This window comes from Rhipicephalus microplus, chromosome 3 (genome assembly GCF_043290135.1).
Source record: "Rhipicephalus microplus isolate Deutch F79 chromosome 3, USDA_Rmic, whole genome shotgun sequence".
Lineage (NCBI taxonomy): Eukaryota > Metazoa > Arthropoda > Arachnida > Ixodida > Ixodidae > Rhipicephalus > Rhipicephalus microplus.
Genome location: NC_134702.1, coordinates 132,826,249 through 132,851,466, shown reverse-complemented (window position 1 = coordinate 132,851,466; position 25,218 = coordinate 132,826,249). Strand labels below are relative to the sequence as shown.

The following is a 25,218-nucleotide window of genomic DNA, read 5'->3' as shown; positions in this document are numbered from 1 at the left end:
TCGCTCGCTGGATTCCGTGCCGACCAGCTGTGCCCTCGCAATCTCCGACGACAGTGCAGCTCTGGCCGACTGGATTAGCCCTACGTCATCTCCTGTCGCCGACAAGAGCTTTTGCCAGTGGTCCCCCGTCCTTGTACTCCTGCAACCATGTGCATATTTCCTGTCTTCTTCTTACTTCCACCGTTCGCTGTCCCTATGCCTCGCTCTCCTTTATCTCTCTCTATTTCTCTACCTTTTTATCCTATCCTTTTAATCTCTTCTCTACCCCCATCTCTCATGAGCTACTTTTGAGGTGTCCCTCCCCCTCAGCGACAGTTACGGGGCCCACTTTTCTCTTCTTTTCATTTATAATCACTCCCCCCCCCCCCCCCCCCAAGATCTGCTTGGAGCACTCCGTGGCTTGGAGTTTTGAAGTGGTTGTTCGTCATTTGACCACTTTCTCTCGATTGTAAACCATGGTAATACGCTGAGAAGCTCTGCTACAGTGTACTAGAAGAGGAAGTGTGCCATGCGTGGCGCGTTTCAATGGTGGCGAGGGGAGCTTCTGCTGCCATGAAGCAGGTTGAGTACAGCTTGGGGTGCTAAGGGACGCTGCGAGCCAGAGGAGCCCATGTGTCAACGCATGTTGCACTGTCAGTTTGGCTATTAACGCATGACCATTTCCTCGTTGCCGGTATTTCTCACATTAAGTAACTCCGCTCCTCGACAGATTGTGCTGTGCGTAAGTGAAGAAGTTACGGTGGTGCTCGCGCTTGTCTACTGGAATGAGAAAAAATGGCCGAAAGATGGCGGGACAAGCGAGATGGCTTTTGCATTGGCCAAATTGTAACAGCGACTACCACTCGTGTAATGAGGTGCACTCCTTATTTCCGGTTTCGTTGAAGCTGACCGCGGGGAAGAATGGTCGCGGAACATCAAGAGAGGTGATCGAGTCGTCGACAAGAGCAGCGCTGTTTGTGAGCGACACTTCAAAGTAAGGTTCAGACAGTGAACTTTGAAGATGACTATCGATGGTAGGGTTATTGAGATCTCCGGACACCTGCCACTCTTATCAAAAGATGCTATTGCTACAATTTTTTCTGATGCTCCTAAGTACCTTTCGAAATCGCTGCTTAAAAAGCAGAAAGATGCAAACTCAGCTATCAGATTCTACCGAAACCGTGAGAGCAACAAGTTGTCAGAAGCTGAGTTGAACAACGTTGATCAAGGCAGTTAAGTCGATGGTGTTTCTGAACAGGAATGCCAAAGAATGTCGAATGATGTTGGCTGAGACGGTGCCGCTGATAAAGCTCGTGACCAAGAATTCCAAGGGCTTTCATTTTCAAAGCTCACAATTCCAAATGAGTGGTCAAAAATTTTGCTGCCGTGTGTTGGGTACTCATTTCTTTATGCCGAGTTGGAAGCCGACGCTGTTGAACACAGTAACGGCGTTGAAAAAACTCATTCGGGTTAAGGAGCAAGCTGCTGAAAGTGCTGCAACCACCGACATTCTCATAAGAGAAAAAAAAAGAGGCGCCAAGAGGAACTCGTAGCACGAGAATAAGCAGAGTTGCTAATAATCAATGCGAGCAAATTGACTTTGTATCCCAGCGCGGAAATGAAGCCTTTAGCTGGTAAAGGCCCATCGTTTATTAGGGTGTTCACTTCGAAGAACTGCACGCTTGTAGTAAATGACTTCAGTGCTAGTGTTCACTGAAAATATCAGAGTAAGCTGATATTCAACGATCTTTCCAGAAGACGATGTCAGAAGATGTTTGCGAAACAATGTCCTCGCAATATACGACATAACCTTCGGAGAACGAAAGCCAAGCTTAGCAGCGCAAAAATTAAATTCAGTCGAATGAAAGCAGAAAAATGGGCAGTTGTCTGAAGAAGCAGTAGCTGAAAGATTTCGACGCCTTCGCTTGACGCTTCTCGACTGTTTAGTATGCGAAGCAATATAAAAATATAAAACACACAGGACCAAACACAGACACTTGTATGCAAAAAGTAGATGTTTAAGTTCAATAAGTTAATACGTTAAAATCCACCCAATACTATTTGAAAGTTCATCACTACTATATAAAATTTAGTAACTTCAAAAAGAAAACGGTTCGACTGGTGTAAACGATCTCACTGAATTGTGATCGGGTGTTTTTGTGTACGCTCGCTATGATGAAACAACCGCTAATGCCTATGCGGAAGGGCTGAATTTCACCATTAGGTGCCATGTATCGCATAAAAAGCCACGACGACAACTCGGAACAGTACACAAATTCGCCACACAGCCTGCTCACAAAGCCATCATGTCAGCGAGCGTAGCGCTCCTTCAGCCAGCAGCGTTCTCTAGTGGTGCGCGTAGCGGTCATCGCTAGAAGAACCTTCTTTCCGGCGCCGCGCGGCACACTACCCCATCTAGTAAACTGTAGCTCTGTCTTCCGTATCGTTCATTCGGACTCTCGAAACAGGCGGTTGACGAATGCACCGCAATTTTTGCACACTGTTGCCGCCGAAAATGTCAGGCCCGCACGTTTCAGCGTCAGTGGTCGACTGTCTGTGCGCAATGGCTGTGTGGCGATTTTTGTTTTATCTGCGCTTTCTATCGGCGTTTTCAATGAGGTCCTGTACCCAAAGTAGTTCAGTGATGCAACACTGGGAAGTGAGCACGGCAGCGCTTTGTATTGCGGACTGAGTACACGCTACTCGCATGTGCCGATGCTAGACATGTGCCCACTTGTTGCTGTGTAGATGACAGTGCCGCCTGTCAGCGGCTTCAGCTTGTGTGAGGCCAGGCGCTGCGACAGGGGGAAGTAGGCGACGATGGTTCTTGGTGGACAGTACATCAGGGCATTGTCCTGCGTGCCATCAGCAGCATCAGTCACAACCGTTTGACACTTGTGCGGCGCTTTTCAAGAATATAAAAATTTTGTCCGGAGACGTGACTGAGTTCACGTCTCGTGTGAACCGGCTCGCCGAAAGCAAGCAGACATGTACATGTGTTCACAGATTACCATAGACGGTATAAATAGATGGATATACGGATGCTATGAGCGTCGCCTTTATATTGGGGCGATGATATGTGTGCCACGAGACTTGATAGAAAACAAAACGAAAACAGACCTTTATTTTCATGTTGGCCTAATGTCTCATTTACTTCGATTTAAATATTCTTAATACAAAAAAGAAAAATGCCAATTCACGTTCCCGCTGCCTCTTCAGGCAGAGTGACCTTATTTTTTCCTTTATTTATGTAATTTATCTCTACTTTTCAGCCACCAATACTCTAACCATCTCTTACTTGCTTCTATGACGGACGCGTTCAGCTTTCCATTGTTGTCCCTAAAAGCCAAAGCCTCATGCAAGCTCATACTCACACGTATACCTGGGTGGATATCGCCACATTCAATCAGAACATGTTCCATCGTCGGTTGGTTGGTTGTTCCTCAGAGCCTTGGCGCAACCTTCCCGCATCGACCATGAAACGAAACGTACCTAATCTTTGAAATGAAACTTTTTCTTAGCTCGCCACAGCATGTACAATGTTCTTCATCTTTATTGAATCTCACTTTATATGCCGCCATGAGCTGATTGCCTCTAGAGGGTGTTGTATTAGTTGTGAAGGGTGCTCTTGTTGACCAGGCAGATGGGTGCGCTTTCATTTGTCGGCCATTGTACTCATCTCTCACGCAGATAGATGAACGACCCTAAAGAGGAGCAATATCCATTGAAGTCGCGAGTCAGACATGATAAAGGTCCATTAGTGTTGCCTTCTCTGATTGACCTGTGGTTACCAATGAAACTGCCTATAGAAGAACATTACGTAACTAATGTTCCTTTCTATTTGGCCTTGACAGGTCACGCAAACGTTGTCGTAGTGAAAAATCCCACTTTCTATCCGATGCTCCCGTAGTGGGCACCTATCATACTATACAGCCAGCATTGGTTCGCTGCAGGTTTTCTTACCGGAAAGATATGGTATTCGTCGTCAGTGGTCTTGTACAAAAGGCTTTTGACAAAACTGACGGCCGAGATGGCAGAAGGCTCCGCGCTGGGACGTTCATCGAGGCGCCAGACAAAGACAGTCACCTTCGACAAGGTCACGGTTTATGAATTCCCACGGGCACAGGGCTTTGCTTCAGTTCCCACTGAGGGAGGCATGACCCTAGGTGAGTACCTAGTCTTCCTGAAACACCATCGTATATGCATTGATCATATCTGTAAATGTTTTCATTTACTTTCTGTGTATGCGACGAACAAGCTCTGCGAAGTGTTGTGTACAGTACTATGGACCTATGTACGCATGCGCGATCCTGTGTGTAAATTCCGGATGTTGTATGACTTGCATAGGTGGTATAAGGTGTGCCTATATATACCGGATTCGGCTAAGTGTAGCCAACACTAAGATCTTGAGCAAAATTGTACAAATGAGGTCGACCCCGTTTGCAACGCAAGGGACGACTTAGCCCAATTAATCTGATCTTGCAGGATCTTTAATCTACTGATAGTAGCCCTAATTGTAGAACTTGTCAGCAACAACTGTCACGTCGGCATTTTAAAGATTTTCTAGGTTCTTGGACAAGCACTGCATGTGCAACTCGCGCAGCGAAATTCGATGCCTTCAAATAACTAGAACTACACTTTTGGGATCAAAATGTATCTATTTTAGTGCGTACGTTGAAACTGATGTTCTGTTTCTGCTGTGCGCTGTATGCTGCACTCCGTTACACGCCGCACTCGTCTGTTGAAAGGTATTAGAAGCGCGGCCCAGGAAATTTCCTCTGTAAAGAGTTAAGGTGTAATAAAGAGAAAATGTGAATTTTCGTGTATTAGTGTATTACTCTCTTTTATTACAAAAATGTAGTGGCATGCGAATAGTAGTGAACTTCAGAACTGAATCGAATATGGATGACACTGACCGAATTGAATACTATTCAAATGGTCTTCGAATAGTATCTTCAAAACGAGGTTTCGAGCTATTTCGTAAACAGGTCTTGAATCTATGGCATTTGTATAGCAACAAATATACAAAAATTTTAACAAATCAACATTAGAACTATTTCTAAGCGACAAAGGCTGTTAGTTGTGCACAGTGGAATAAGTCTGTATACATCAAAGACTGTAGAATTTTCGATATTTTGTAACTTTCATTGTAGCACAACAGTGACTACAGTATTCAAGGTGCCGCTTTGTTAACAGCGTTCAAGTCAAAGTAATACTTAACAATTAAAAAATGTTCTTCCGAACAGCGTATACATGTAAGTAAACGTTTAATGAAGTAGGTAAGCCAGTTACACATAATGTGTCTGCACCAAAGGCAGATAAACATCATTGCTGAATATTAAATTTGCAAGAACAATTTACATCAACAAAATAACACTTGCATTGGCTGCTAGTCATTTAAACCTTTGCGAAGTTGCAATTCAGTATTGAAATGGAGCCGTAATCTCCACATACCCATGAACAATGCCATTGCGATGATAGTGTATTGGAGACTCGTTCCCTTCGTCCACGTAGCGGAAATGTTTTCATTCGGTGATGAATATAGTTTCGCTATTCGGTTTAAGCTGGGGTGCAAGCTAAGTTACTTGTGTTGTAGTGTTGTAGAAAAAAGTCATCGGCAACACCCTACAACATAAGCAAGATAGGCACATGGCATACATCGTTTTCGCGAATAAATTGTGGTATAAAATGTCCTAATAAAATCATGCCAAATTTGTGGTGTTGCGTAAATCACAAAAATCATGCGAATGATAACTTGTTGACAAAAAAAGCAGTGGAAAGAATACACAATTAGTGACCTCAGACAGCGTCTTTTGAATGTGATCAATTATTCTCGCGTTCATCTTCTCTGTGTTCAAAAGCATCAGTTTCTATTTGACATTTGATGTTTGATTTGATATTAGAAGTGCATATTGCTATATATATATATGTATGTATATATATATATATATATATATATATATATATATATATATATATATATATATATATATATATATATATATATTGTCATGACCAAGAAAGACGCTGGTGATTCAGCGCGCGGGTAGCTAGAGCAAGGAAGAGAAGAACGAAGTCAGAATAAGAACAGCTGGCCCAGGATCGGGTGTTGTCTCTTGTTCTCTGTCTCGCTCATCACAATGGCGCAGTCGACGAAGAAGAAGGCTTACGTCTCGGCTTCGTCATCCAGGGCAGCTGCGATAAGCACCGCTTGAGGACGGCGTCAAGGCCACCTCGGCAGCTGTTCACCTGCCGCCACTGCCACCAGCGTTCGGGGACGGTGTCAAGGCCTCCTCGGCGGCTGCAGTACACGTTACCGGTACCATTTCACAAGGGACGCCGTCCACGCGCCCTTGGCTATGGATTCTGCTGTCAGCGCAAGCCGACAAGTGAACCCTCTGTGGGAAGCCACCGGTACGTGTCTTCGTGGTTCGTCGGCAGTGCGGGCTTCTCCATCAAGGAACGCCGTTCACGCTTGCTTAGCGATGGAGTCCCTCCCGCCGCTTCAGCCACCCTTCAGACCACCTGTGAATGGCGTCCAGGCCTCCCCTGTGGTTCTAAGACATGACCTGATTGAAACCCTGCCACCGTTTCAAGGCAGGGATCCACACCGGCTCCTGTCCCTTGGGAATGCCGCTCACGTTTCCCATGGCCTACATTCCCGTTGCGGCACTCTTACAACAAACGAGCAACCACGAAACGCCGTCCAGTCTTCCCTGCTCGTCGACCACACCGGGGTGAGTGCTGCACTTGCTACTTACTCGAAGACCACGATCACTGACTCTTCGGGCTTAATGCCGGACAGCACCACGGACCGGCGGCGTACCATCGCGCTAATCCGCGTCGAGCGCCTACAATGTTGCCAGCATTGTGTGACATTAACGCAGCGTTGGATGTAGCTGCCTCATACGACCTTGAGGCAAGCACACTGGGGCAACGCAGGCAGCTTCGGTCTTCTGTCATCAAGCTCTCACACCAGCTCGACTGCTTCGCGTTGGTGATCTCTGCATTGCTACCGGCCACCTCACAATCACCAGCCGTCTGCGAACTACCGGAATTCCACGGGGCCCCAAACGACGCCGACGGTTGGGTGGCTACCGTCAACGCGATAGCAATGCGCGAGGCCTGGACAGAAAATTAGAAATGGTATGTGGCCATAGACCGTCTTCAGGAAGGTGCAGCGGCGTGGCACCGGTATCAAGGTTCGAAGAAGCAGTCATGGGCGGAGTGGAGCTGCAAGCTCATAGCTGCTTTCGGTCGTAATCCTTACCAGCTCTCCACCACCACCTCGTCCAGCCTGGCCGGTATCGAGGAGCAGACTCCAGAGGCTTTCCACCTCGAGGCTGCAGCTGTGCGCTGCAGCTTACCACACGAAAAGTTAGACATTTTGTCGATACCCGAAGCAAGTTCACTGCGGCCAGAGGTCGCTACCGAAGTCGGACCACTTGAAGGGCGTTGCTCCAACGAAACAGCCGCAGAGAATCACCTCGACTGTGCTGCATTGCCCTTCACCGAGGCAACCCCATTCGCACACCGAGCTGAAGTGGAGCAACACCTCGAAGGTTCCTCGGAGCCCTCTAGCCACGCGGCAGTAAGCTTCTCCACCTGCCCTACGAACGACGTCAGACGCATGTGCGACACGCCACTACTGCTCTCAGTGCCCGCGCCGGTTCGCGATGCCATCATGTCAGTGGAAGAGGCTGATACCAGTCCTCATACAGCTCAGTTAGAGAAGCGAGCCCCAATATAACCTTTACTGAGGCAAGTGGAGACACCAGCATCGCCTATGCTTGAACCGCCTACGGTGATAGCGCCGGTAGAGCCCAAGGGACCCAGCGCGTATTTTGGTATACTCTTTCAGCTACCCTCGACCGGAGTGCAACGTCTGCCGCTGATTTTGCGGCCCGTCTGAAGCGCACTGTCAGGTGCATGTTTATCTGCTTCCCACAGAGAGTCTCTGCATGGCCGATACCGACCACAACGATGCAGCCAGTTTCGACCTCCCGATAGACTTGTGGAAGACTCTGGCACCCAGTTTCAGCGTGGCCAAGGCCGGCCTCCAAGATGCAGCCACTTTATCGACCACCAGATCTCTTTTGGCAGATACCGGGACCAAATCGCGGCCGAGAGCGTCGGCCGCAACGGGGCAGCCAGCGCCGTCCACCAGAGACGCTTCTCCCACACCGTCGCTCCATGTTGCATTGTGGTCCGGGCTGACCACCACGATGCAGCCAAGCCCACCCACCAGAAACATTGCCGCCAGCACCGCGCGCGCGCAGTCATGGCCAAGAGTCATGACCAAGAAAGACGCTGGCGTTTCAGCGCGCGGGTAGCTAGAGCAAGGAAGAGAAGAACGAAATCAGAATAAGAACAGCTGGCCTATGATCGGGTGTTGTCTCTTGTTCTCTGTCTCGCTCATCACAATATAAATAAAAAAATAAACAAATATATATATATATATATATATATATATATATATATATATATATATATATATATATATATATATATATATATATATATATATATATATATGCGAAACATGAGCAGTAATATGTCCTAGTGTTTTTATTAAACGCACAATTTCTACACAGTATTGTTATTAAGCTTTGTTACATATATTTCGGCTCATTTTAATTTTTTTTCTTTTGCATGTATACCTTTGTTTTCAGTGTTTCCTGGTTTTTACATTTTATTGTCAGTTACAATTTACTGCTAAATTTGCTAGTTTTGTTTGCTTGCATGTTGCTTGCTTGTTCATTGTATGTTTGTTTGTATTTATTTTTTGCACATGACCACGCGTCTGCGGGCAAGCTGCATCATGGTCAGGAATCTCGTCAAGCTGCTTTTTAGGCGATTTCAACTGCTGTCTTTGCATCTTTTTCACTTTTTAATCTGATTTGTATTACGTTGCTTTGACCATATTTATTGCATGAAAACAATAACTCATTGCAACTGTACATCGTCCTTTAACACGATTGTTGAAAAAGATTGCTAAATAAACTGAAACTGAAGCTGCAAAAAGCGAAAGCGACCCCTCGCTCTTCTAGGGTACTGTTAATTCGATGTTTTCCGTCTGTGATCTATATTATAAAAAAAACATTTGGCATTTCGAATATACAAGATTAGATCCTATTACCAAGTTGAAAAGAACGCGATTCGACTTGTTTTCAAAATTTTTTAAGGATTAACACAGCCCTACTGAGGCTATCACGCCTGCTGCGAGAAGATGCTTGATAAGCCAGAAAATGCGCAAGAAGAAAAAGCGGGGAGCGTTGCCATCTTGTAGCTTCGGTGCTGATTGCCCTGATGTCGTGGACTTTGAAAACATCAAGTATTGCCTGTGGAGTTCCAAATACAATAATGCGAAATAGATCAATTGCCCTCTAAGAAGGCTATGAAACTTAGAATAGGTTTCAGAGTAGTTTGCTAATGTGGTCGAAGTACGACTGAAGTATTTGAACTTCCTGACTTCACGTGCACAGAATTCAACCACGATGTGTAAAAATTAAACTCTGACATTATTTTTCATCTAAGAATGAGTTTATGGTGCTGATATTGACCACAAAGTTTTCAAAGAAGTTTTTATGAGTCTAAGCAGATTCTTTATTCAAATATCTCATCTTCAATAGCTCATCCTACTTGGTACCGGTGCAGCCGCTGGTAACAACTATAGCTACGCCTCTCTTCTGGTTAGCATGCTCAAACTTCACAATTTCTCGCGCACATAACGACTGTGCTTGTTTTATTCGTATGTCTCTTTCTATTCCATATTGCGCAATCTGTTGCCTTGCTTGCCGAAACTTCTCATTTTTTCTCAAAGGCAGCAAATTCATGCTCGTTCTGAAATATTACAAACGTTGCTTAAAATTTCTTAATAAACGTCTACTTGTAAATATATGAAAAAATTGAATAACAGTGAAGGAAAGTGTTGGATATACACAGGGTGTCCCAGGCAACTATAGCCACAGTTTTAAAACAGACCGAGGTATTCCACGACAACGCCACCCAGTTAATAATACTAAATGTTGCTTCACGTAGCTTACGCCATTGTTGTGTTTTACTTCCTTGCTTATTTACGCGATATTTTGAACCCACAAAAGTGGTTGAAAAATTCTAGAAAGGAAGTGACAGATCACATTGCAAGATATTGTACTGGCAGTCTGTAACTTTACTAAGTATTGGTGTTTTTCCGCTTATCACATGCCGACAGCGGAGTCAGTGTCGAAAAAAAATGACGCCTAGACCATTCGTTAGATACTTTTACCAATGCATGCGCAGCAGCTGCTTAGAAAATCATCGATAGAGAGAGCCACCAGATTTTTCCCGTGAAAAGTGACAATTTACTAGATGATAGTGTTTGCTCTGCGATTTTAGAGACTATTTCACGAACGGTCTTAGTGTCTCCATGTTGGGCTGTTATTCGTTGTGGTTTGCCTATTTAACAACTAAACGGACAGTTTTACGGTAGACACATACATATGAACTCTGTTTGGTTATTATATAAATCTTTCTTGGTGTTATTAATTCATATTGCAATAAACAAAACTGAAAAAACATCAGCTTAACAGCCCGAAGGCAGCGCCCACAAGACTTGGGTAAAATGGTATATACGAAAGCGTATTTTGAGCATACCAAAATGCGTGTGCGCTAGCAAATTATTCTTTTAAGCAAGCAGGGAAACGCGACTGGTTGTTTTATTTGGAGTTTTTTCTACTAGTTATAAGGAATGCAGTAACGTACGCTCGTGTATGTGCGCACGCACACACACAAACACACATACACACAAAACCACACACACACGCAGATAGCCACAGATACACTGGAAAAACATGGTCTAGCATAAGCTGCCACCCTAGGCAAAGTGGCTGGGACTTACCTGAGCGCATGTTATCTTCATTCACTCAAGCACTTATATAAATGTGAGTGAAATGAGAAAATATTCAGAAAAGCCTATATAGTCAAATTGAAGAGCATGTACAGAAATGCTACGCCAGTCAGAATTAAAGAAGGCCAGTGTGACATGGGCCATACGTGGAATGGTTTTATGCACGTACAAAATGGTTATTATTGCCGATTGTTTTTAAAAAGAATAAGTACACCGGCCAATCGGAAACTGGTGCCACTCTCAAACAAAACTCCACACCAAAGCTTTCCACGTTCTCTGCATATTAGTAACGTAACCACCTTATGCAATGAGCAAGCACTTGCTCCCCAGCCTGGCGAGCTTTATGCCGGACACAAGCCTGGTGGCACGACTTGCACTACTGCTTTTCATTGGGCTGTAATCCTAGACTATTCATTTTGGAGATACGCCATTATATTTCATTCATTGTGTGCCGATTGCCTACGAGAAGGCCAGGCCGGCAAGCGTGGTCGATTCAGTCATCTAACGCGTGGTATACTAAGCCATCGAAGGTGACACTGTATTCGAAAGTCATTAGGTAACTTTAGCCAGACTTCGCGTTCGCGTAATACCTAGTCACTGCATGCAGGGCACGTGTAAAGGAGAGAGGCCGGATAATTCGGGCCATCTATCGGCGCTAAGATGAACCTGGCAAGCACATAATGTTTATCGCACGAGGGCTAGTGTATTTTACTGCGGTAGTGGGGTGAATCCTCGACAGTGACGTAATTTCAACAGCGTTGTCCGAAAAATTTTTGTATCTGAAGCACTCGTCAAAAAGAAATGCGTCTATAAACGTGTTTGTTGGAAGTTGTCACCAGTTTCTATACCACCATCTGGTAATCCGGCACTCCATGAAACATTTATGTATACAGCAAAACTTTTGTGATATACCTCTCTACTGTTTGGAAATATGCTCTCACATGGCGCAAATTAGCATGCACTGAAAGCTGTGTACGTTCTGTCTGTTTAGCTGGTCCTTTTTTTAGCTACACAAAAGAATAGCCACGATAGAGCTGCTCTCAGTCGCCCTTCTCACGCAGGGTTGGTTCTGTTGAAATAGGTGTTGCTATTGTGAAATTTTATTGTATGTCCTGTGGTGTATGTGGTCCCTTCAATAATAATGTGCGTTAAAGTCAGCGATAAGAGTGTACTGGAGCATAAAAGAACACTGCGGAGGGACAGATAAAAATAATAATAGCGTTATTTACATATACATGCCTTTCGTAGCCCAACCAAGTGGTTTGGTTTTTTGAGCACGAGATTCACTCAACTTTCCTTGAATATGACAGGTTTAGGCTTCAGGCACGTGGAAGAATACTCAGTCCTCATTCGTCAACATGTCGACCAGCCAAGACTGCATTTTGGTGCTGAACAGTCCGGCGCAATCACAGCTGTACACGCTGTCCTGGAAGACAGTATAACCTCTAGTTACCCAACGACATGTCCCAGCGATGAGCCAAAGGTAAAGGGTCCGACAGTACTTTACTACGGACTAATGTACTTGTGAGTTGTGTGTGAAAACAGTCCAGCATTTCTGGCTGCTGCTTTTCTTTTTTGTGGACAAATCGAAGTAACCCTATTTAGGAGGGAATCAACTTTCCCTCATATAAATGATCATAGTGCAATATTCAAAAGTTAAATAGAAAGTTTTTGTTGCGGGGAGAAAGTCTACGATAATAATATTGTATGGAATTTTGATGTGTTGCAGTTTACACACGTATATATAGTTCCATTACTTGATAGCTGCCGCATCTAGATACGAAATTGGTTTTTATTATTTCTTTGCTTGAGACTTAATTATTGTCCGGCATGGCTGAGAAGTTGTCTTTACAAAAATAAAAAGCACAAGCACACCACTGATGCCTGAACTGTGTTGCCATCATGTAAACTGATTGCTTTTGAATCATTGCTAAGTGTTTCCGACATTTTATTTCATTGTGGAGGAGAGTCGAGAACATGCAGGCTTTCAAATTGGAACGTATCACTTTTGTTTGCTGATAACTGTCACACCAATGCCTACTAATTGTAACTTATTTTAACCAGCGAAGAAACAAATGAACCAACGCTTACCGAACCTGCTTTGCGATAAACTTAGTCGGCTATCACAAGCAAGTTGTGTGAGACATTTGCAGAAAAATATTGTTGATAGTGGCATCAGATCTGTTGCGCGTGATGTCGTATACTCTATCCTGTACGTGTTTGGATTTCAAAGCACACACGACAAGCATAATAATAAAATTTGACTCTAGGCAGGCGTTAAACCTTCGTCCGCAAACGGGAAACGTGCACGTAAGATCCCATTTCTGCGTCAACTTAGGCTGTAGCATAGTATGGGCCTTTTTCAGGAGACTTGCCTGCGCAGGCGCAGCTGTCTTGACGTAACCTGCGAATTGTGTTTTGTGGCCAACACGCAGCGGTGACAAATGCCAACTAAGCGGCGCCCGACGTCGCAGGTTTGCGTATTACTCCGGAAACTACCACGCCCACGTCTTTTTCGACTGGCACGCGGAGGACAACTTCAGAAGCAACGAACGCCAGTTTCAATATCGGTGATCTGCGCTGGAGGCGTTGTTCAGGCTTACAAGACTCATTGCGTTTAGGTGCATATAATGGAGGTTGTCATGAAAAAAAAAATTACAGCATATCCACGGAATGAATGATGATGAGTGGGACGAAGCGTCCATGAATCTGTCCATGCTTCTGTCCGTCCGTCCGTCCGCCCGTCCGTCCATCCGTACGTCAGTCCACCCGTACGGGCGCCCATTCGTGCATCTGTCAGTGTGTCCACCCATCCATTTGTGTGTCTGTCTGTCCGTCTGCTTGTCTGTCTCTCCGGCCATGCGTACGTCCGTCCATTTAGTGAATACTTCTTGTACCACCATCTCGCTTCTTTTTATCATATACTCGGCTGCTGACCCGCAGGTCGCGGGTTCGAATCCCGGCTGTGGCGGCTGCATTTCTGATGGAAGTGGAAATGTTGTAAGCCCGTGTGCTCAGATTTGGGTGCACGTTAAAGAACCCCAGGTGGTCGAAATTTCCGGAGCCCTCCACTACGGCGTCTCTCATAATCATACGGTGGTTTTGGGACATTAAACCTCACATACCAATCAATTAATCAATCAATCAATCAATCTTTTATCATATATTCATCGTGTACAAGTACCGCCATCCAACGGACAATCCAATGACTAAACGAGAGTATGTACTACATTTGTGCTATTAGCGAGCGCCTTAATTGTTGACACCGCGAGCGTGATAACGAAGCCGTGCTATACGTTTTTCGTAGCATGTCGGCATGCAGATATGTGCCCGATGGCAGGTACGTGCCACAGGCTACGCACTACGAACAGGGCAGACGCACAAGCCACGGAGCTTCGCCCCTAAAAACAAAACTGGCACAGACGCAAGTCCATGGTGGGAAATCCGTGTTTCGTGTATTCCTTGCAGGAGGTCGCTGTTGAGAAAAATAGCCAGGATGGACAGCAGCAGTTGAAGCCCTTGCCATGGCGTTGTCGTCGCAAGCTGCTTCTGGACAGTGGCGTCAGGAAGATTGATTCTTCTGAAGCCAAGGAGTGCCGATACATCAGGGCGTCGCGGAAACGCTGCGGCTGCGAGTGCCGAGGCCAGTGCCTCCGAGAGGCCTGTTCGTGCTCCCTGAACGGCATACCCTGTCAGGTGAATCCTGGCCTTTTGCATTAGTCAATTTTTGCGAATATGCCTCACTTAGACCGTTTTTATTGTAGCTGGAATTTCGAGTTCACAGCACACATGATGCTGCGGACTTGTTTGTGAGCTATATTTAGAGACCGTACGACAAACATGTTTTTACGCTCAATCTACAGTGTCTGTATAGGTACACGTAAGATTTTTTTTATATTTCATGGAATGGTTGCGATTGAAAATGCCTTAGAGTGCACTGAGTGTTACTGAAGCCGTATATATCTGCTAACAAAATAAGAGACATGAGCCGATTTAAAAATAACTAAAGCACAAAAGAATTGGCAGATCTCACGTACAGTAGAAATCGATGATATGTGAAGCCAGAATGACGAATTAAGGTTGATAGCTACGCTCAAATCACCACAATGTTAAGAGGTCCACGTGAATTTACCGTACACGACTTCCGCGTCATGATTATCATGTTTGGATGTGTCGTTTACTTTTGTCATCTATTCATTTCGCCTGGTGCCAAGTTTAGTATATGTGGAGCTAGCGAAACAGCCGTGAGCACGCTGTGAGCGTGGTATGTTGTCATGTTCTTACACTACACGCGTCTCATGATTATCACGTTTGCACCAATCATATACCTTCGTCATCCATTGACGTCACGTAATACCAAATATGACATATGTGAAGCTAGCGAAATCGCCGTGAGTGCATCATAAGTGTAGCATGTATTCATGTTGTTACATGATACGCATGTCGTGATTATCATGTTTGGATGTGTCATTTACCTATGTCTTCCGTTCGTGTCACCGAATTCGGTATATGTGAAGCTAGCGAAACGGCCGCCAGCGCATCATGAGCGCAGGATGTAGTCATGTTGTTACATGACACGCATCTCATGTTTATCGTGTTTACACCAGTCTTATACCTTTGTCATCCATTCCGGTCTCGTAATACCAAATTCCGTATAAGTGAAGCTAGCGAAACGACTGCCAGTGCATGATGAGCGTGGCATGAAGTGACGTTGTTACATCACACGCATCTCATAATTATCATGTTAGAGCCTGTTGCTTGTGTTCGCCATGCAATCCTGTCATACTATACCAGTTTTGCAACATGTCATGGGAACAAAACCACCGCAAGAGCAGCAAGACCATAAAATATATATCACATATTCATGACATGTCATGAATTTATGTTAAGACTAGTCGAATATGCTCGTCATATATTCATGTTATGCCATACCGAATTGGGTACTGATACCATTATCCAAACGGCCAGGAGAGCTAAAAGTCGTGGGCAGCTAGATAGATAGATAGATACGCTCAAAGTCGCCGAAGTTGGCTAAGAAATGCTCCACATTTCAAAGTGGCTGCCGCTGTGTTTTGACAAGTTGCCCTTTAGGATAGAGGTCTAGAAATGTGCTTTTCTGCTTATGGAGGTTGCCAACATAGCAGGAAGTGGCACATCTATTCATAAGAAAGGCTGCATTATTTCTCTCAATTTAGGGCATAATGGATCAGCAATATGTCTCTATGAGTTTGTTTCCCTTTAAAAATACTTTCTTTTAGGAGGCTGAAAATATATAGCACAAGATTCTTTCATACTCTTGGCCCTTTTTTTTAAAGTTTATATATAGGAGTATGTTAGGAACACCTAAAGTATAACGGCTTAACTCTCATTAAATTGAGAACTGCTATACCAAGAAACTCCACCATGTAAGCATGTGTGCATTTAGATAATCGAGCAGCTTTGTTTCCTCACTGTGGCCAGGATGCCGTTAGTTGGCTTATATGAGAAAGCAAAATTCATGGTCAGAGCAATCTCTCCTAAGCAGCGGTCCCATTCCAGCAGGATATTTTCTGCTGTTTTCTGTGACCATAAGCACTTATGTAGATATAATATGACGCTCTGCAAATTTTTGCTGCAGTTAAAAAAAGACAGCAAGAACTGCTGTAAAAAATCCTAGTAAAGAAAAGTGTATGAACAATTATTTACAGAATAATATTTTATTTTGGAGTAGATATGTAAATCTGCATTTTGAGTGCCTAAGCACTTTTGTGAATATTTGTCGACTTCCTCAATATATAATTGTTATATGTTAAACATCCTGAAATGTTAATGTGTAAGCATTCAGAGTAAAGAATTCCCCGTCTCAATATGTTGTCGTCACCCACACTACAAACAGTTACGGCCATCCAGAAAAGTGCTTGACGGTATGCTTTTTTTTTAGCCTTGCAGTATCCCCAAAGTATAGATTAAGTAGGACTAGCTTACCGTGACGTAAAGAACATCACTGATATCGGAGATTAGGTAAAACCACGTGGTTAACAACAATTAGCCTGCATTAAATAGCTTTGACAACATATGTACTCTTTTCTGTTCTGCGTATTGATGAATCGTAACATGGCTATTCATTATACTGTAATACATGTAGTCACAGGATGTTATGTCAGGTAGCTTATATGAAGGGGCTCTTCATAGAACTGGTCATCCTTGATAGTGCCCATCGTTATAAGTGATCGCGCAGAGACAATAATTTCCTTGAACAGTCGCTGCCAGGAGCGCGAGTTCAAATTATTGGTTTCTTCACATTGATGAGTACCACTACGATAACCTACCAACATTAAGAATCATGGCAGCATGATGTAAACATTGCCGCTTGATTATTTGAAACATGTGCAAAGTACGCATTGGATTTTCGATCGACAAGTTTCATTGGTTTCTGGTTTCATTAGTTCATGCAGTTCTTACTTCTTGTAACACGAGTCTTCGGTCCACACCAGTTTAGAATGTACCTGAACTAGCATAGTTAAGAATTTAAGTTAATAAATTTCAATGACTGCTTCAAGTCACATTAAATTTTGCAAGATTCATTTTTCATTCACATCACGTGCAGGTCGAGAATGCGTCATTTCCTTGCGGCTGCAGGGAACAGGCATGCGAAAATCCGTGTGGCCGTCGTCAATACAATCCCGATGTCGCTCACGAGCACTACCGGCACACAATGACGCGCCTCGAAGCGGAGCAGGCTGCTGAAGAATTGTCGCTCTCGGGTTTAAGACTCGAAGAAGCGATGAAAGACACCGAGCAAGACGACTTCCATGGTACATTTCATATTTTTTATCAATTTTCTTCTCATGAAGTTCAACCAAGTGGACCCATACTGCACATACTTTATGACAAACCGTCTAATTGTTTCAATAAAAGTGTCCTACAGATCATAAGAATAGCTTCTTAATAAGCTGGCACTGTCAATCAAATGATCCGATTTGTGAAAAGTTCCGATCACCACGTGTGCACCGAAGTAATGACGTGGGCATTCGCCAAAATGGCGGCTCGAAAGATTCAGCATTGCTTTTTGTTTCATGTTTCACATATGCCTACGACAGCTGTTTGATACAACAAATTAAACTGAATTGCTGACTCATCCTGCGAAGAAACATCTAATGTGTGTGGATATTTTCTTTGCATCTAGCTTATAGCGGCACTCAAGACTCCATAGTGATATGCTACTTCTACCTTGCATGAGTAGTCTTAAAACAGTTTAGACATAAAGGAACGTAATGTACCGTAAAATGGGGTTACTTTGTGACTGCAGGGGTTACTTTGTGACACGCGCTCGGTTTTCTTTATTTTATATCTTGCGCCACAACCAGGCGCCGCCGAAAAGCTATGAGCCACTCAACAAGCTCGCCTGACATGCTGTGCCACCTAGCGGCAGCCGGTGGAAGTTCTCGCGCTCTGGAGCCACTCTAGACGCCCACGTGGTTAATGCTGTTTTAGCGCGCATTGTTGAAGCACCGTAAACTTTGTGTTCTCGACCCGTCCGCACGAGAAAAACAGCGATAACAGGTATGCACTTCTGATTGTTAATATGTAGGCTAAAATAAACTGTAATCAAAATTTATTCACGTCATGTTTGTTTAAGGTTATAGAAAGAAAACTGAAATGTTGATACTTCGCGGGGTAACTTTGTGACACGCCACTGCCAAGCCAGCAGAACGGGAAAACCAACAACTGGAAAGAAGGGCAGCTCTTCCTCCGGTATCAGAGCTAGACGACCTAGGTAGAGGTCTTCTCTTGAGGACGACAGAGCAGAAGAAAGCAGTGACAGCGAATCGTCCTCAGATGGTCAGTACGGCGACAACAAAAGGTGGTCAGAAGAAGATACAAGTGATTCCGAGGTACTCTCCGGAAGTCGTGACAACCTATCGGACACAGACACTTCTAGCACTTGCGCGATTTCAAATACTAGCAACGTCCCAAAGGTCCGCTGTACGGGTTCTGGAGAAAGCACTTTCAAGAAGGATGACTTTGTCGTAGTTAACTTCGAAGGACAAATTTTCCCTGGAAGAGTGACGGAATTCAAACCCTGAGGGGTACATCGTCAGCACTATGGAGAGGACCAAAAAGAATTGGAGATGGCCGGACCGCGAAGACGCTATTTTGTACTCAAAGAAGAAATTTTGTACACAATTGAATCCCCTAGGCCGATAGGCAAGCGAGGCATCTTTGAGGTAAAAGATCTTGATTGAGGTTGGACACGTATGAACAATTTGTAATATAATGTAACGTTTCCAGAGCAGAAACCAGTTGTAGATAACGCAAATAAACGTTTGATGGGGTAACTTCGTGCCAGACCTTTTTTTCCCTATCATATTCAGCCACAAACAACGTTGTCACAAAGTTGCCCCACACGACGGGGCAACTTTGTGACAACTTTTATCCTAAATATAGCCGTTTGTGTTAAAGATGCGGATTTGTAGAACATACCGTCGTGTGAGGGGAGGTTTTAGCAACGTTATGCCACAATTCATTCGCGTTTATGTGGATAATTGTTCAGCGAGTGAATGAAAACGTACGAAATTTGTCACAAAGTAACCCCATTTTACGGTAGAGATAGTTAGACATTTATAAATAGGGCGTCATTTTCACTGATCCCCAGAATACCCTGGACTCTCTGAGTGTGCCTGCAATTATAAAGAAACAAAGCATTTGGAATTACTGCTGTTTGAGTGTCTTCTTGACAACAAAAGCTCAACAGAAAAAAAAACACTGTGTTTTGTGAACTAATCTTACTGTCTCTTGTACCTGCTCTTTTGCAATATTAAAACGTTAAACATGTGTTTGGTTTCTTCGCTACAATATTTTGTAGTTTTAAGAGGCATTTCCTCTTCTTTGATTGATTTTTATCTGCTGAGAGATTCCCGCTTGATACATACTCAAGATGTGTTACCCAGGAAGACTTTTCATAAGCTAGAATGTAGTATATTTGCCTTGTACAAGGGTGATAATAAGTACAGTAAGTACTAGAAAATTGTGAAATTGGTAATACGTATTACTAGAGTACAAACACAATTACTGGGTGTCTTTTGTAGTTTTTTGTGCATTCATTTTGAATTTTTAAATAATTTCACCACAGTTTTGCCTTCGACATATTTCTTTTAATACTGTGTGTTAGACAGCATTGTTCATGTGTTGCAGGCGCGTTCAAGCTCATTTGACAGAACGAGATGTCTCCCTGTTCGGACTTGAAGATAATGATTTTTTACTATTTTCTACGACCAAACGCACACTACTGTGTTGCTTTCGAAAATCTGCAAAGTGCATTTTGGAAGACAGCATTGTGGTTTATACCTCAAATAAAAGGGGTGATTCTGATTGAGTCTCGCTTTAGCTATTCGCCCGGACATCGAGCGGAGTCGCTGCCTGGGAGCCTCTGGCTGAAGCGCACTTAGTGGAGATTGGTCCCTGCGTGGTCTGCTAGCCACCTAAGGATAGTATGTGCACGTGCGTCATGTTCATCCTCAAAGAGCGGTTTGTCTCGCTCTGTTAGCGCAAGTTAAACTGCTTGTACATTGGCTGAACACTATCTACAGAAGTGTTTAGGCTGGCCCACCTATATATTCACTGCAATAAGATCAGTTCGTGCACTTGCCGAGAGTGATATGTATCGTAGTCGTACCTTTTGTTCTCCAGGGTAATTTCAGGCTAGGTGCCACTTTGTGGCTGTCGCGCATCGTAAAGTGCCCTTGACATATCGCCAAAAAAAGTAAATATTTGATATTGTGTAAATTTATCATTTTAGCTACTCAGTGACATAATAAATTTCGCTTTTTAGGTGTCAGACTGTGGTGCTGCTGCACACCGGTTTTGCGATGAGCTTCAATTGTGTATGAAATATTTATTTATTGTACGGTATTGGCCCTACTATAGCGAAATATTTATATTGAGTTAATTTTGACACTTCCCTACTTGAATTGGTCCCTAAAGAAACAGCAAATGACACAGAAGTGATTGAACTTTAATCACAGTGGACAATTTGAACATTGGGTGAAATGTATGCAGACACACCCGTCTGCATAAATTTGAATTCACTTTAAAAATACAAATTGTCAAAAGTAATTCCGATGACCTAGCTCGGGTATATTGTATAATTTCGTGCAAAACATCATCTTCTTTTTCACATTATCTTGAAAACTTTTGTGGCATTGTTATAGAATGATGGAAGTGCGTACACTGTTTGCTTGAAAACAAACTATGTACTTCTTTCCTATCAAATAACTGAGCCTTTGTTGCATCACTGTCATGCAGATAATCAATCGAAGGAATCTGTTTGCTGCATGGTTACGTTTTTATACTGTATTTCGATTAAGAACAAGCACGCTAAAGTGGTGCGAGTAACGTAGCTATCCTGAATAAGCTAAGAAACTCTCCTACAATCACTTCATGGCAAAAGCGGCGCCAGAATTTGTTCCCTGGGAGGGCACGCATAAAAAGGGAGTTCGTTCAAGGGGGCAGGGAGGCTGGGAACATATGCTGTGTGTTTCGACTATGCTTGAACTTTGGGGCAAAGGGGTGGCAGGCAATACTTTTAGGGAGCTCCAGCTTCCCCATATCCCCTTCTGGTGATGCGTATGTTACATGGAGAACTGAATAAAAAAATAATGTGGATCTGTAGTGGCATTTTTTTGTTCATCACCAAAGAATATGGTATTTCTTTTTTCTTTCTTTTTGTCTCTTTAGCGACCAAGACCAGCAAGCATGAAACAAATAATGAATTAAGTCGCACTACAGAAGTGCGTAGCAGGCTGGACACAAGCTCAACGCTTCTAAATAAAAATGCAAGAAGTGTGGCATAGTGCAAAAACGCAGATAGTCACCAAGCACGAACATCCGTTTCAATGACACATTGCGTTCCTCTCACAAGTAATAATATCGTTCGGTGAGCCTCGTGCATCTTTTTGCAATGGACAACATACACATTACGAGTGCGCTGCAGTCAAAGCATTTTATTGGCTAACAATTGGCCCACACCGCTCATGAAAAAGCATGGCTGCGTACGTATGCTCGCCGCCGGCTGCCTATTTATACTAGCACGGTGATGGCGCTGGAACCTGTAGCCTCATCTTGGGGCAAATGGAGTATTTACTGGTGACCTTATTGATCTATTACTTATTTAGAATGTTCTACATTTGTGTGACAGACGATTATCATATTTTAACGGCATGACGCAGGTCTGGACAAGCTGTCGGAGGACTTCAAGAGGGCCTGCTCGTTGACAGAAGCTTCGTAATGTGGGAACCACAAGCCGTCGTTCCTCTAGTTTCAGTCTTGGACGCTTTTGCCATTACTTCTAGTCGGCAACAGCGAAGTCTCAGTGCCCAGTTCACCCACAGGGACTGCTAGCCGCACAGTGTCAGAACCGCCTCAAGCAGTGTTTCTTTGTGTGTTCTTGAGCTCCCCTACAAGTGTTCTACTGTTTGAAGATCTGTCTACAAATGGGACATGGTGTTATATTGTGACACGATGTAGTCAACTCATTTCGTTCACTACGGGTATTTGCAAGAAACTCAGAACTGCGTTAATATAAGTATTGCATTTTTCTCAAGGTGCCCCGAGCTTAAGTGGTCGTGTTGTAGCTTATTTTGATGCATCGCTTTTTATATATGCGCAAGAAAATTAAGCTGATCAAAATGCAGAGGTTAGGTTGTAACTCATGGCGTTTGTAACCAATTTAACGCGCGACAGGCACCATGTGGTGAGAATCTTTGCCTGTAGTTTAACAATACAACTATCTCCTTACGACATTGCATGAAGCTAAAACAAAAATGACGTAAAATATGCCTATCAAAAGCAAGAATCGCATGAATAGTGTGTGAAAAGTAACGAGGTCTTTAACCTAACACAATCTGAACTTGCCCTTCGTGAATACTCTTTACTTCCACGACTCAAGTGAGTGCGAACCAGGGCAAATGCTACTTTCGACATAGACTAAAGCTTCGATTATGCCCGGATGTCTTTTATATCATAGTCTTTTAGGAAGTTACAAAAATTGGTATGCAAATACAGTAAATTGTTATAGTAGTGCTCGTGCTTTTTTTCTCATTCGTTAACTGCTCCAAGTTTCAGTGGCAGTGCGTCCTCCGAACGTCATTTTTTTTTATTAGGAGCGTCTAAGCAGACAGGCAACATTGAGACATGAAAGTGCTGTGGTAATCTATAGAAATCTTTCTTTGGTATTCGGCTGCCTTCTCTGGAATATTCAAAACCGCATGGATCTAGCCAGGACAAATGGTAATGTATTCTCTACCGTAGTTGGGCATCGTACTTCTGTAAAGCGCAAACAGCATGTAATGTCATTAGAAATAACGTACAAAGCTTTTTCAAGACTTTGCTTGGAAAACAGACACTTGTCTTGTTACGTACTAGTCATTGTATACAGTTCCCTGCAAATGAGTTATGTTTTGAGTTAAGCTTTTAAACGCATGTACATGCTCATATTGACTGTTTCGCTTCCATCATGCTGCTTTTTTTTTACATTCATTGAACTGTGCAATGTTTTGATGCATATAGTTTATACAGACCAATAAATCCTCATTTTATTTTTTATACAGTTGCCCCATTGCTTCCACACAGTGACGAAATGTGATAATTGCACTTGCAGTAGCCCTGGGTGTCATGTTGCATGGATACAAAGAAGTGACTACTTAGTTTGACAAAGAATAAAATAGAATATCCAAATGTTCAAGTAAGGCAATATTTCAGTTGGGTTCATTACTGGTTATCGAACAAAATTTGTCGCAAATGACGCAACTCCTTCTCGGTAATTTCAGCTGATTGGTAATAGGTTTGGATGCTTTTTTTCACATTTCCGTGCCTATATAATTTAATTCTGGGTTGTGTACCGCCAAAACCAGGGTATCAACCACGCCCCAGGGAGATTATCTGGAATAAAATTAAAATCGGGTTCGTCGTCAAATTCTCACCTTTGTCCAATAAGCGGGAGTACGATGTTAGATTGAGCAAGCAGGTTGAAATGCATGGTGCTTGTCAAATTCTCAAGACTGCACCATGGAAGGAAAGACACGATGCTGTACGTGAACTTAAGTTTATTGTAAAAATAATTGAGCTTATAAAACCAGATCACATGCGTATGCGCCTGCTCATTGTCAAAAATGCTAATAAACACATAAAATCATACCAAAAGATCACCATGTCTGCGCAGCCGGGGCTGCGCAGGCACATGCGAAAGCTGGAAGTGTGGCCTTTCGAAAGTGCACGAATTTTCGTTCGACCTGACGCCTGTAAGAGCATTTTTGCAAAGGAGGTTAAAAAAGTATTAGCGAGGCTTACCCCCGTATTCACAAACGCTCTTCGACTCGACTTTCACCCTTCACTTGACAGAGTTGAGCACTGCGCCGCTGGTCGGCTGAAACTGACGCTCACTGTTCTACTCAAGAATAGCAGCAAATTATCACTGATATGCAGTGACTTGTCCTGTCTAGAGATGGCGCTCCCATCGGCTTTCTCAAGTGAAAGTGGAGCGTTGAGTGAAGGGGCGTTCTAGAATACGGGGGTTAGCGGTAGAATACTCAATTGCCACACAGAAGGCTTGGTTTAGAAATCCATCTAATCAGTGATTTTTTTAGTCAGCAAGAGCTGTAACTAGGTTACAACGCCCGTTTTCTGGCAACGTAGTCGTTTGCCACCGCCGGTGCTCGTAGCTGATATCGCATGAAAAAAAAAACGAAATGAAAAAAATATTCAGAATAGAATAAGGTTCGAATCAGGATCTTTGAGTACAATTTTAAAAACAGGGTCTATGCCGGCTTTATGCTGGGGAAATAGTCACGTTAAAATGTTTAATCTAGTGTTTGAGAAGATTATAAAAACCATCAGGCTTTGGCCAATGCCAATAGCGTAACGAGAGGGTCGTTGAATGCTTCTGACACATTAGAAAATTCTCAGCCTCAATTCTTTGTTAGCAGCCACAGCGTCAACAAAGTGCGCCTAATTCCTTACACGTGTGTGGCGGTGATACCACGCTACTCTGAAGAATGGCGAATAATGGCGTCAATAATGACCTTCCAAATTCGCCTGCATGTAAAGTCTGTTGTATGGCGTGGTAGGCGAGTAATAAAATAATGGCCAGGCATCACACAATGGAAATAAGGTGACAGCTGGCCGTTTAAAGCATTCACATATACCACTACAATAGGCGCAGCCATCATTCTTGATTACCAACCACCCCATTAACAAAGTACACGCACATAATGCGTTACAGATCTGTAGCGGGTCTCCGCCGAATAACCAATCGCGTGAGGAATCATACTTCACGAAATTATGAGCATATATTGCAAACTGAACGTGCCTCAAGC

At 43.6% G+C, this 25,218-nt stretch overlaps 1 protein-coding gene across 1 annotated transcript; it reads left to right on the top strand.

Moving 5' to 3' along the window:
* The first annotated feature begins 3,938 nt into the window (after positions 1 to 3,938).
* Positions 3,939 to 23,449, top strand: LOC119159366 (cysteine/serine-rich nuclear protein 2-like). Its single transcript, XM_037412105.2, has 5 exons — positions 3,939 to 4,145; positions 12,178 to 12,350; positions 14,336 to 14,563; positions 17,454 to 17,661; positions 22,075 to 23,449. Exons 1-5 carry the CDS (start codon positions 4,010 to 4,012, stop codon positions 22,131 to 22,133), a joined length of 804 nt encoding a protein of 267 aa, XP_037268002.2. The 5' UTR covers positions 3,939 to 4,009; the 3' UTR covers positions 22,134 to 23,449.
* The last annotated feature ends 1,769 nt before the right edge of the window (positions 23,450 to 25,218 follow it).

What these genes read in the sequence shown, in the direction of transcription:
- LOC119159366 (XM_037412105.2), top strand. Translation starts at nt 4,010, where the DNA reads ATGGCAGAAGGCTCCGCGCTGGGACGTTCATCGAGGCGCCAGACAAAG. An exon ending in TGAACGGCATACCCTGTCAG is followed by an intron (nt 14,564 to 17,453) that starts GTGAATCCTGGC and finishes CATCACGTGCAG; the next exon opens with GTCGAGAATGCGTCATTTCC. An exon ending in CGAGCAAGACGACTTCCATG is followed by an intron (nt 17,662 to 22,074) that starts GTACATTTCATA and finishes GGCATGACGCAG; the next exon opens with GTCTGGACAAGCTGTCGGAG.